Source organism: Carcharhinus amblyrhynchos, chromosome 7 (assembly GCF_965287045.1).
Source record: "Carcharhinus amblyrhynchos chromosome 7, sCarAmb.v2.hapA, whole genome shotgun sequence".
In the NCBI taxonomy this organism is placed as follows: Eukaryota; Metazoa; Chordata; class Chondrichthyes; order Carcharhiniformes; family Carcharhinidae; genus Carcharhinus; species Carcharhinus amblyrhynchos.
In genome coordinates, this window is record NC_137330.1 from 102977084 (window position 1) to 102989448 (window position 12365).

The following is a 12365-nucleotide window of genomic DNA, read 5'->3' on the forward strand; positions in this document are numbered from 1 at the left end:
TAAATGCTGTAGTGTAGTGCTGAAGGAGTGCTGCCCTGTAGCGGTCCTGTATTTTGGGGAGAGATGTTAAACTAGTTCCATCTACCTGCCCTAAATGTAAAATATTCCATGACTCAGTCTCTAAGAAAAGGGGACAGATTTTATTTAGCCAATATTAATCCTCGAATCAGCAGTGGTAGTATAGTGGTAATGTCACTGGACTGGTAATCCAGAGGCCTAAGCTAATACTCTGGAGACTCAGGTTCAAATCACACTATGGGTGACGGTTGATGAAATTTAAGTTCAACTAATAAATTCGGAATTGAAAGCTAACTCCATTGTGATCATGAAACCATCACCAGTTGTCGTAAAGATCTATCTGGCTTTGAATGCATTTGAGAGAAGGAAATCTGCCGCCCATACCTGGTCTGATCTACATGTAACTCCAGACCTTTCCGCAACCCTCAGTTCAAGAGCAGTTAGTGATGGGCAATAATGCCCATACCTCATAAAATAACTTTTTAAAAATATTGCTGTGTGCGAACTGTCTGCCGTCTTTCCTACATTGTAACAGAGACTCTATTCCGAATGTGCCCCATTGGCGCTTTTGAGACATCCGGTGGCCGTGAAAAATGTAGTGTAAGTTACCCAGGTTAGGTTACTTGACTTTTACGTGGAAAGTAAAGAAGCGTCGATACTCATTAAGTGTAAAAGTGAAAATGCCACTGTCACTTACTTAAGAGAACCATGGCTACTGTATCCATGCACCGAGTTTAATTTGGTTGTATTAAGGACATAAGAACGTAAGAACTAGGAGCAGGAGTAAGCCATCTAGCCCCTCGAGCCTGCCCCTCCATTCAATAAGATCATGGCTGATCTGAAAGTGGTTCAGTTCCACTTACCCGCCTGCTCCCCATAACCCTTAATTCCCTGATTGACCAGAAATCTGTGACTTAAACATATTCAACGAAGTAGCCTCCACCACTTCAATGGGCAGAGAATTCCAGGGATTCACTACCCTCTGAGAGAAGAAGTTCCTCCTCAACTCTGTTCTAAACTGACCCCCCTTATTTTGAGGCTGTGTCCTCTAGTTCTTGTTTCCTCTCTAAGTGGAAAGAGTCTCTCTGCCTCTACCCTATCTAGCCCCTTCATTATCTTATATGTTTCTAAAAGATCACCCCTCAGTCTTCTAAACTCTAACGAGTACAGGCCCAATCTACTCAATCTCTCCTCATAAGCTAACTCCCCCATCTCCGGTATCAACCTGGTGAACGTTCTCCGTACTCCCTCCAAGGCCAGTATATCCTTTCGCAAATAAGGGGACCAAAATTGCACACAGTACTCCAGTTGTGGCCTCACCAGTGCCTTGTACAGTTGCAGCAAGACCTCCCTGCTTTTATATTCTATCCCCCTCACTATAAAGGCCAACATTCCATTTGCCTTCTTGATCACCTGCTGCACCTGCAGACTGAGTTTTTGTGATTCATGCACAAGGACCCCCAGGTCCCTCTGCACAGTGGCATGTTGTAATTTATCATCATTTAAATAATAGTCCATCAATAATAATCAAATCAATCAATCAATTAATACAACCCAGAGCAAAAGTCCGGAGTTGAATTTCGCTGGACGATATTACAATATGTTTGTATGTATGTAGCACAGTTCATACTTCAGAACTTCCCAGAGTGATTTGCACTTTTCAAGTGTAGTCCCTTTTGCAATTTGAGAGAAGTCCCACCATAGAGTACTGTGCTAACGCCAGTTAACCTGTCAGTGATGTTAGTTAAGTGACAAAATATTGGCCAGGTCACTGGGGAGAACTCCTCTGCTCTTCTTCCAACTAGTACTATGGGAACTTTGACATCCTCCTGTGAGGGCAGATATGTACTCGGTTCAATGTCTCATGATAGCACCTGAGACAGTTTAGCTCGCTTAGTGTTATGTTGATTGTATCGGGAAGATGCTGCCAGAGTGTTAGGAAGAAGGTATTTATGTGTGCGTGCTGCAACAATAGATAAAAAGGTAAAGCGATTACAAGGGAGACGAAGTTGAACAATTGTTTGGAAATGAGGCTGAAATTCTAGTTCAAACGTATTGGGTCGAGCTTTGAGATAAGATCAAAGTTTGTCACCAGGACTGTACATTTTAGGCATGCGGTATTTTAAGGTTGAATATATTTTTCATTTGCAATAATGAAGCCAGAATTTCTTGTTGGATTCTTTTTCTTTCTAAGACCAGCCTTGGATTCCGCTAATTTCTCGATGTGCATTCTATTGTGTTCCGACGCTTTTTACCTGAAAGTGGAGAAGACACTAGCTTCTGTAGATTGCGATATCTTGGAGTTCATGTCAAGGTGCACTGGAAATGCAATAGCTGGAAATGAATACATTTGTGCAGAGCATACTTCACACCGAATTCTGACAATTAGCATTGCAGGTGGACCTGCTTTTGTGATCAGTAAGAGACAATGAAATCTCTTAGACATGGCCAAGATAGACAAACGCCCAGTTAAATACATACCGATTTTTCTGCAGTAAAGTAGATTATAGTGTAACACTCCAACACTTCCTGATAATCTAAATTGACAGTCTGCCTTATTAATGAAATCAGCCCGATTATTGTTTAAATTTGCTTTCTGAAAGGTTTGATTTGCGTTTATTGATTTTCAGTGGATTCTTTAGGAGGTCTTATGTTTAACTCCAGATTAAATAAAGCAGTTTTCAATTCCTGCCACGGATTTGTTGCAAGAACTTCCAAATATTCGATAGATGTCGTCCCTAAATGAACTTGTGCTTGTTTATCGAGGGATTGGAGCCACCATTTTACATGTTCAATTCTATATACAAATTCAAATGTTCAATAAACAATGCTTCCTGATTGCTTGAGCCAATCAGGTCAATAGTTGGTCGGATTGGAAAGTTTTGAGGTTATTTTCTCCCCCTGCACTGTCAGAGTTTGTGTCAAACGAGTTAGCCTGGTGAAGACTCCTATTCCCCCTGTGAACACCAAGTGGTTTTATCCTTGCTGAGTGACAATACAACGCTATATATTCAGAACACCAGTGGACAGTTGAAGGGCCCACAGAAAATCTCGAATGGAATATATAGTGGCAATGAAAAGTCCCAAAATTATTTCAGGAGCGCCGCTTTGAGAAGGTTTGAGATTTCACAAGAGGTACTTGGCAAAAAAAACACTGCACTTGTCTCTTTTTTTTTATGTATATGTAGTTCCATGTGTGTTCTGCTTAATCCAGTCCAATTTGTTGCTACTACGAAGTGCAGTGAACAATTGGACTGATAGTATAATTTGATGCCCTGGATTACAGATGAATGTAATGATACCTTAACCTCACTGATCTGCACTCAAATTTCCAAAATGGCATTAAAGTATCTTTATAATGTGGGATTTTCGCAGGTCATGTGACTGGTGATGGGCGATGGAGGCGGGTGGGTGGAACTGGCTGCACCGCATAACTCGGAGGAGATGTATGCTAGTCACAGAACCAGATAGGTAAACCGGATCACCTACAGGGGAATCACAGTCAACCCCGACCATAGACTGGGACAAGAGGATTTGCAGCCAAGCCAGGCCCATCAGCCCACCGTGACCGATGCTCCAGCAGCAATCCACTTCCCCCAAAGCCGCGGATCCCCACTCGTTATGTCGTTACTAACTGTAGCAGATTAAGAGGGCTGCAACTTTAGTCAGATTTGCAACGCCCTAGGCCAGAAACATTCCCGAGAGTGAACAACAATGCGTTGAGCCTTTAATCACAGGCAGCCGATCGAGTGATAGCTCAGAGAGAAAAGAAAGTATCGAACCTCACAACTCCCATCAGACAGGTTAGCCACCCTCTTTGCTTCACCGGTTTTCACCACTCAGGGGGCTTGTTGCTACCTTGGAAGAGCTGAGGAAACTCGAGTGGGTTGGTCTTGCCTCTACAGCAGACCGTGAAGTCGGCAGTAGATCATTTAGAGAAGGATTGGCGAGCCTTCCGGGCTGCATTAAATCAATGAACGGTTTCAAATAACCGTTACATTATGTTCATATCGGCCACACCGCACAGTTGGTAGCGAGTCGCATAGCCATTGCACTGGCTCTGACCATCCAAAGTTTGACCTGCTGCATTCTAACAGCACCGGGCGAAACTTTCAGAAGTTTACACTTCTGATATCTCGTAAATGTCAACCACTGACTCGGGGAACGCAGCCACAAACGCCAACTCATGGGGGAGAGAGATGTTACATTTAATCATGATATCTTCCACTCAGGCTCTACCATAGTTAACAAGCAAAAACAAAAACGAGTTTACCACATGAATTTCCATTTCTACTCACCGGGTCGTGCTCTATAGTCAAGAGCCGTGGCTTCAAACTACACTTTATTGAAATGAAATAGCTCTGACAGTTTTATTGCTGAGGGCGGTGTAGGAAGCAGGATTCTGCTCCTGTTCTTGCTGCAGTTTGAGAACATGGTTCAATGTGCCTGATTCGAACATCTTAACTGCAGTGATTTTTTTTCTCTCTCCCTCCACTTGGATCAAATGACCAAGTAAAAGCTCCCTCCTCCCATTCCACTCTCCCACCTCCACCACCCCCCCCCCCCCACCACACTCCTCCCCTCCACCTTTCCGTGTTAAAAAAAAAGTCCCATTGTAACTTTAAAGCCTGGAGTGCGCTCAGAAATGCAATTGGCATCTTAAAAAGCTGAAGGGGACTGACGTAATAGTCTAATGGGGGTGAGAGGAAAAGCAGTGAGACTGGGGAAGGAAGTTTTTACCCGCGCTCTGTGGAAAGCGTTGGTGTCCCCAGCCAGCTGCGGGAAGACACAGTCACTACCCACTGCCCGAATGCTAAGAAAACTAACCATATTCACTTGGTTCACGTTACCGGAAGCTGCTGGCAACTCCATCTCTTCTCTCCCATCAAATTGAATGTCAGGACTCTTTTTTCTCTCTCTCTCTCTCTTTCTCTCTTCTTAACCCGCTGACAGCTCCCGAGGATCGGTACTTCCAAAAGGCTTGGTGCGTGACGGATGGACCCAGTGAATCCACCCAGCCAACTCTACCCTACCGCCGCGGGGAGAGACGGCGAGAGCTGCCCACTTATGGACGTCGCCGCTCTGGGGGCTGGCTGGTGGGAAAGCGGCTGGTATTATTAGAAAAAAAGTTACCGATCGGCTTTTGCGGGTGGAGCAGAGTGCCGCCGGGGAAGGGCTGACCGGCGCCTAGAGTTATCGGATTCACTTGTCTGCACGTTGTTTGGGCCGCTTCATGATCTAGCCTGCTCCAGAATAAAGCACATTCCTAGTCAAGCCTCGGCTCAAGGACCGCAAGAATGAGCAAGCCCGCCGGATCAACAAGTGGGTGATGTATATATATATACATATATATATAAATTTGTTTTGGTGATTTCAATCTTGATGGTGGGTGGGGGGTAGGGGGACATCTCAACTCTGTGTGTTAAGATTGCTGGTACTGGGAAAGGGTGTTTGTGTGTGTGGACTAGATTCAATGAAACTACTCTCAAACTCAGGCTGTCCATTAGTTAAGAAGCGAATCCCGCCGTGTTGCTTATTGCTGCCATCGAAGTTCAGGTTGAGAGTGATGTATATGGCTGGGCCCCGAATTAAAATAATTGGCTTCACACTTCTAACCTCGGCAACTGTAACCCACAGTGAGAGAAAACCCAGCTCTGCGATGGGGGTGGATGGAAGGGATCCAGCTTTGGTATAGATTTTTAAACAATATAATCGCAGCTAACCCCTAACCACACACCGCTCTGCTCTGCACACGGGTACGGGACCCAAGCGATAGAAGTTCTGATTGGAGTTAGCGAGGTCCAAGATGCGGATTGTCTTCCAGAACAGTTTTGTTTCTCTTTGAACTCTAATAGCACTTTTTTAAAAAAAGAAAGTGAATGTGTCTAAGGCCTGGTGGATTTATTCCTCCACAACAAACAAAGTTTAAACTTCCTAATCTGAAACACAAGTGAAGCTTCTACCAGCAATGTGTTATTGTCTTCTGTTGCATGTCAAGCACATGGAATCGGTGTTTATCTTTCTTACCTGGTGTGTTCGCAAATCAGCAGTCTCACATCTTGCTGCCCATCTATAATTCCAGACTTTCCATATATTATACCCAGAATGACCAATACATAAACTCCACGATTTAACTTTGAATATGTACATTATATGGAGAATTATTATTGAAACCACATACATTGTATTTAGGATCATAGATAAACGTTACTTCAAAATGATAACGAAGCATTATTTCATGGCAACTCATTCCTTAAACTAAAATGAAGTAACTTGATGAGGAGATTCTATCATTGCACAATACTGATCCCCTTTATTTAACGCGCTGTCTCCCCCTTCCCCCCTCCACCCCTTCAATTCCAACCCCAATCTAGGATTTTCAGGCCATAGCTGCGAGTTGAAGGGTGATCAACAATTTCATATTTTTCTCTAATCCCTAATGTGCTGTTAATACTGAAGGATTTGAAGCGTGGTGATATATAGTCCGCAAATCTGCGGCCAGAAGCAATTCGCAGGCAAATGGTCTCTGTGAGGAAAGCTTTAGCCCCATTTGGACGAGATTCAATCAAAATACAAAATAAAGTCATTCGAGGAATGTGAAATGACGCCCATCAGGTATCCATCCCAGCGATTAAAGTATTTCACCCTCTGAAAAGGCCGCACACAAACTCAATAAAAAGACACAGCTTCAACGAGAGGAGCAGTTGCTAATAATGGAAAATGCACCACTGCCATGAGATTCTCAAAGGCAGATTCATAAATCAACATCAGCGCGGAGGCTGAGATGGAAATGAACGCATTTGCAAAAGTCAACGGTAAATAAAAAATGCTTCTCCTCGCACCTAGGATATATCTAGCGACAATGGTCTTGAACACTGAGTTAGCGTTCAATTCAGCATCACAAAAACAATGTAGAGAATAAATACGGAAGTGTAAATAACGAAAAATTACGGATATTCGTGATTAGAAAAGGGACAGGCTTAGATTAATAAATCTTCTACTAGAAATCAATGGAAAACTGGCAGTTAACGAAACTAGTTTACAGTCTCCAATTTCCCAAGTTTTGTGTGTAATCCCCGTGTTGGGGCTATGTTATCCTTCCAACACTGCAGCTGATATCCACCATGAGAACCAAACATCCAATAAAAAGGCGAAGGCGAATTGATTTTATTTCAACAAACCTAGGTTCGCCTAAAGAGATGACTGATTTGGAGTAACAGTCACTTCATTGCAGTGTTAATGTAAACCGAATTGTGACACTAATAAATAAACTTGAACTAAAATGTTAACTTTAGAACTTTAGCAAAAGAGCCCACTGTTGCCAGACTGGAGAAAACTTATTACTCGAAGTTGAGCTCAGTGTTGTCTTATGTAGCTTGTGCCTCCTTTCTGTGCAGAAATTTTCACTTCCCACTTTCTGCCAATGAATAGAACAATTTCCACTGATTTTTATTCCTGAGCTATGATTTGTTGTTATCCAGAATGGCTGAATTTGTTTTTGTTGATCAGTACTGCAGCCACAGTGAGTTTCCCCCCTCTAACTTGTCTAACTGTTCGTTTAAGTGGAGCACAAACAAGGACGCTGTATGGGTGGCAATAGAAACCGCTCGTCCCCCCGCCCCCCCAAGCAATCACTTTTCTCGAATCAAAGATAACTTCTTTCAGCGGCTTATAACATTGAGGGTAATTACAGTAATAGAATATGCCATATACTTTTAAGTAATAATTACATACAATAAGTGTCAAATGACCCCCTACTGACAGAAGTTAAAGGCATGTTTCCCAGTGAATAAAATCGTGTTTCTTTTTTATATTTTACACATGTCAAGACTAAAGCAGTCGATCGCCTGATTAGACAGTTTTGTTTCTAACGATATTCGGTGACAATTTCCCTTCACTTTCAGAGTCATTCTATTTACCCGCAGAAGCCTTAAGTTATATTCATAACGCGTGCACACGTGATATTCTAACTGAGAAGTCCAGAAACAAAAAGATTATTGCTCTGTGCTGCAGGGAAACATGCGTTATGGGGCAGAATGAAATTGAAAACGGCCTGACGCAATTGTAATGTATTAAACCGCATTGGAAGAAGGCTGTTAACACATTTTTTCATCGCTAGAAGTTATATATTGAGCTTACTGTAGTGGAAGTTCTTAAAATGTTTCAATAGTTGGATTTTAGTTCTGATAGGCGCTTTCTTTAGCGTATCGCCCCATACGAAAGAGACGTGAAAAGTTGAGTAATAACTTAAAAGCTTTGGCATTGTCTATTGAACAAAAAAAAATTGAATTTCTAACTCATCCCCATAACATCGTTCGCAAGAATTCGCAGGGTTCCAACCCAGTTTTGATTATTAAAATACGCAAGATATTTCGCAGATTGAAGTTATTCCCCCTCCCAGAACCTATTTAGATGTGACCACATTTAAGCTAACATGATCAACTTGGTAAACGGCCCAAGCAATAAAGTCAATAAGCGAATGCACCTAGCATCAATTTTATTGTAGCTCCAACATTGAAAAGTTGGCGTGTGGGCTGGGCTTTTCAAGGGGAAATGGAATTGACGCCACACGATTGGACCCTCTCCCGATATATCGATTGATTTTCCCTTGATGCATTCTGGCGTTTCCGAATTCCCATGCTACTGTTTTTGACGGGTCACTGCTAAATCAATGGGAAGGTGGGAACATATTCACATAATTACACATCTACCAAATTATTTCACTTCCACCAGACACTGACGTTTATCCAGATAGCCGACAGAATAACTGTTTAAGGAAAATTTGATGCTCTAAACCTTTCCTATCCTGATTCATTGTGCTACTTCTGAATTCCCATCTTAGGAGAAGGTTTTAATCCCCCTCCCCTCCCCGCTATAGTCCTGGGTTTTTTTCAGCTCTTGTATAAAGCAGCTGTCGGGGCTCATTTAAAAAAAGTCATGACAGCTTGTCCTCATTGGGAGCAGTCAACGAGTTCAATGGGAAATCATTAACTCAACACGTTCTCCCCAATGTCCTGTCTCGTAGTTTGGCCATCCCAGACATTGTTGTAGCTCCCGCTGTCTGTCCAGATCCGAGCTCCCGAAGTCCCCCCGCCTTTACATTCCCATGGTCTGCGGACGCAACCTTGCGACAGAAAAGTTCACACAGTTGCAACGTGCTGAGCAACCGTCACTAAAGGTGGGACAAGGAGCCCAAGACAATGATGCGCATTGCAGCGCTGTGGACATCCCGACTAATGAGGCCTTTCCGGCACTAGAGAGGGCGGGCTTCGCAACAGTTATTAATTTTAACTGATTAATCAGATAGCCGAAATTATTGCTAACTTTGTGTAGAAGATAAACTCGCAGTGTAATTTTCCAGCCCCAAGAATTAAATATTATCCCCATTTTCTTTTCTTTCGTCTTTTTTGTCAATTCTTTTCTTGACAGTAAAAGTTTGTTCTAGCGATTCGTCGCCATTCCCTATTTTTTGTCTGAGAAGGGCTTGGCGCGTCTTCTCCTTAAAGCTCTCCTGCCCTTGTGGCAACGGGACACCCAGCCATGTCGTTAGACCCTTAAGTCACCTTCACTTTCAACCTATTAATGGCATGTCCACCCTTACTTCCAAGGTTACTTTGTCTGCATTTCCCACTCAGTAGAAGATTGCCCCGGAATGAACAGGTTGACACATTGAGGTGACATGGTTGGCGAATTATATTCAAATGAAAGAGTGTGTTAACAAAAACCTTGGAAAATAAGCCAACATTCCTACTTTTCACAATCCATCGGTCATTCAAACCGTCCTTTATTTTTTTTTCTATAAACTTTCATGCTTTGTTTTAAAAGTTAAAAGAGAGGGTCGATTCTGGCCGTTTAAATGCGATAGAACAGTACAACTTTACAGCACTGGGAGCAAACGTGTTTGTAAAAAGTTCACAAGTTGATTGGATGGACCCGGGGAACTGCTGTCCAACTCAACAGGGGTATGCAGCCACGGAATGGCCGTTATTTTATTGGTGAGAAAGTAGGTCGATTGGATGAAACCCATTTCATTTTCCTGGAAGATATCGGTCCTCCTCAGAAGTTGACATCTACACTGGAAGCTGCAAACTGCATCTAGTTAATGCTGCTTTAAGCTTCTTGCAACCGCGTGTTTATACAATCACTTCCTAAATACAATGAAGGAATCTCTGCCGCAAATCTCCCAGGTTGATACTAATTAATCCTGATTGATTACTAATGTTACATGCAATGTGGCTGAAAGTACCTCTTTGTTGTTCTAAGGTCCGGACCTGTGGCATATAAAATGATTTCGATTTGGTTCAAAATGATAATTTGTCTGAAGCCAGAATTTTATCCTTTGGAGTATTTTTTTCTCTCTAAGTCTGAGACACTCGTTTGCACTTAACCTGAAATGACAAGATTGTGGCTAAAGAAATTCGAATGTTATTATTTCCACTGTATTAGCGAGACATCACGAAAAGCTTCAATATTTTGCCCAGGGGGTAATCGCCCTATGATTCATTAAAAAAAAACTTTATTTCAAGATTCGGCGAGAGTTGGTATTTATTTTAGTGAGAAGCCAGCACCAGTGTTAAATGGCCAATTGTGATTTTGTTCTGGGGGATATTCCGCGAGCCTGTTAGACGGGAACTTCCATGTTAAAAAAAACTAAACCGGCGAATTCGGCTTTTAAAGGTCGCATTTTGGATATTCCGTGCAAGGTGTGCGGGGACCGCAGTTCTGGTAAACATTACGGAGTTTATGCTTGTGATGGCTGCTCGGGGTTTTTCAAGCGCAGTATTCGCCGGAACAGAACCTACGTCTGCAAATCAGGCAACCAGGTAAGAACCAAAACGAAGGGTTCACACTCCACAGGGCTGCTTCTGGGGTGGAGTGAAATCACTGGAAGTAACCAGGAAATTCTCCTTTTTTTTGCAACGGAAGCATTTTGTTCCTTTCTAAACACACGCGATGTTCCAGATCTTCCCAAATGAGATTGTTTAATGTCACTCCAAACAGTATTTGTTTGATGTTCTATCTTTTCATCAGATATCGTGTAGACAGTGCCCAGCTAACACCTAGTTCAGGTATTATTGAGGTATCCCCATAAAGTCGGATTTAGAGTGATAACGGTTTTGGATTCTGGCAGTGAACGAATTGCCCCAGATTATTTCCATTTTGGAAACAGAACATGTTGAGTTCAGCTTCTTGTTAAAAGAAGACAGGACAGCGACTCCGCTTCCTATTGGTTACGAAGTGGGGTGGTGGCCGCAAAGTCTTCCTTGCTCTCTTGCCTAACCTTTATGCAAATCGTTGATGAGACGGAGTGGGGAGGATCAATTCTCCCCTCATCCTGAATCAGAGCGGCGCTGCCAGAATCACAAAAGTTTGAACAAGTTTGTTGGGGCCCGTTCAACTTTGACTAGTGCAGCTCTTGACTCTCGTCACTCCATAACCCGCGTTCATAAGGTATATAATGTGCATCTTTATTTGACATGAGTATCTTGCATGTGTCACTGTTAATGTTTCAAGAGAATTACAGGCAGCTTGCTTCTCAATAACCTGTCTGTCCTGATTATAACATTTACAAGTTCATCTTCATTCTCGCATTTGCAGTTGAAAAGATGTTAATAACCAGCGGAGTTCGTGCATCTAGATAATATAAAATGTGAGTTAAAATGAAATATATTAAATCGGTGTGAGGTTATTTATGTATCATTATTTTGTTGGTATTATGTTTAAAGGGGGGCTGTCCCGTAGACAAGACTCACAGAAACCAATGCAGGGCCTGCCGGCTGAAGAAGTGTCTTGAAGTTAACATGAACAAAGACGGTAAGGTTTTTGATGTCACATTCCAGCGCCCGCCACTCGCCGCACCTGCTTGAGTGTGTTTGGGGTTTTTTGTATGAAGTCAAGTAACGACTAACAGACATTCTTCCTTTTTTAAAAAAATATGTTGTGCTGCCCGCCAGATATATCTCACATCCAGAAAGTGCATTGCTTTTGTAAAAATCTTGTCCCAGATCGAAAACACACACTTTAGAAATACAAAAAAAAATCAGCGTCCCTCTAGACCATCAAATGGATGTGATGTCACATGCCATTGAACACCATCAGGATATCGAATTAACTTGGCCCCTTACCAAACCGGTGGCACAGTGGTTAGCACTGCTGCCTCACAGCGCCAGGGACCCCGGTTTGATTCCTGGCTTGGGTCACTGTCTGTGCGCGGTCTACACGTTCTCCCTGTGTCTGCGTGGGTTTTCTCCGGGTGCTCCGATTTCTTCCCACAGTCTGAAAGACGCATTGACCATGCTAAATTCTCCCTCAGTGTACCCGAACAGGCGCCCGAGTGTGGCAACTAG

General features: G+C 42.8%; 1 protein-coding gene across 3 annotated transcripts in view; it reads left to right on the forward strand.

The window, feature by feature from the left end:
• Positions 1-4647: 4647 nt before the first annotated feature.
• Positions 4648-12365, forward strand: part of nr2e1 (nuclear receptor subfamily 2, group E, member 1) — a 56017-nt gene continuing 48299 nt past the window's right edge. For all 3 annotated transcript variants that reach the window (XR_013887036.1, XM_080192862.1, XM_080192861.1), the window contains exons 1-3: positions 4648-5340; positions 10696-10841; positions 11745-11832. Coding sequence is in view for 2 of the 3 variants with exons in the window: in XM_080192862.1 (XP_080048988.1) it covers positions 5316-5340; positions 10696-10841; positions 11745-11832 (259 nt within the window). In the remaining variant the exon portion in view is untranslated. The remainder of the gene's footprint in view (positions 5341-10695; positions 10842-11744; positions 11833-12365) is intronic.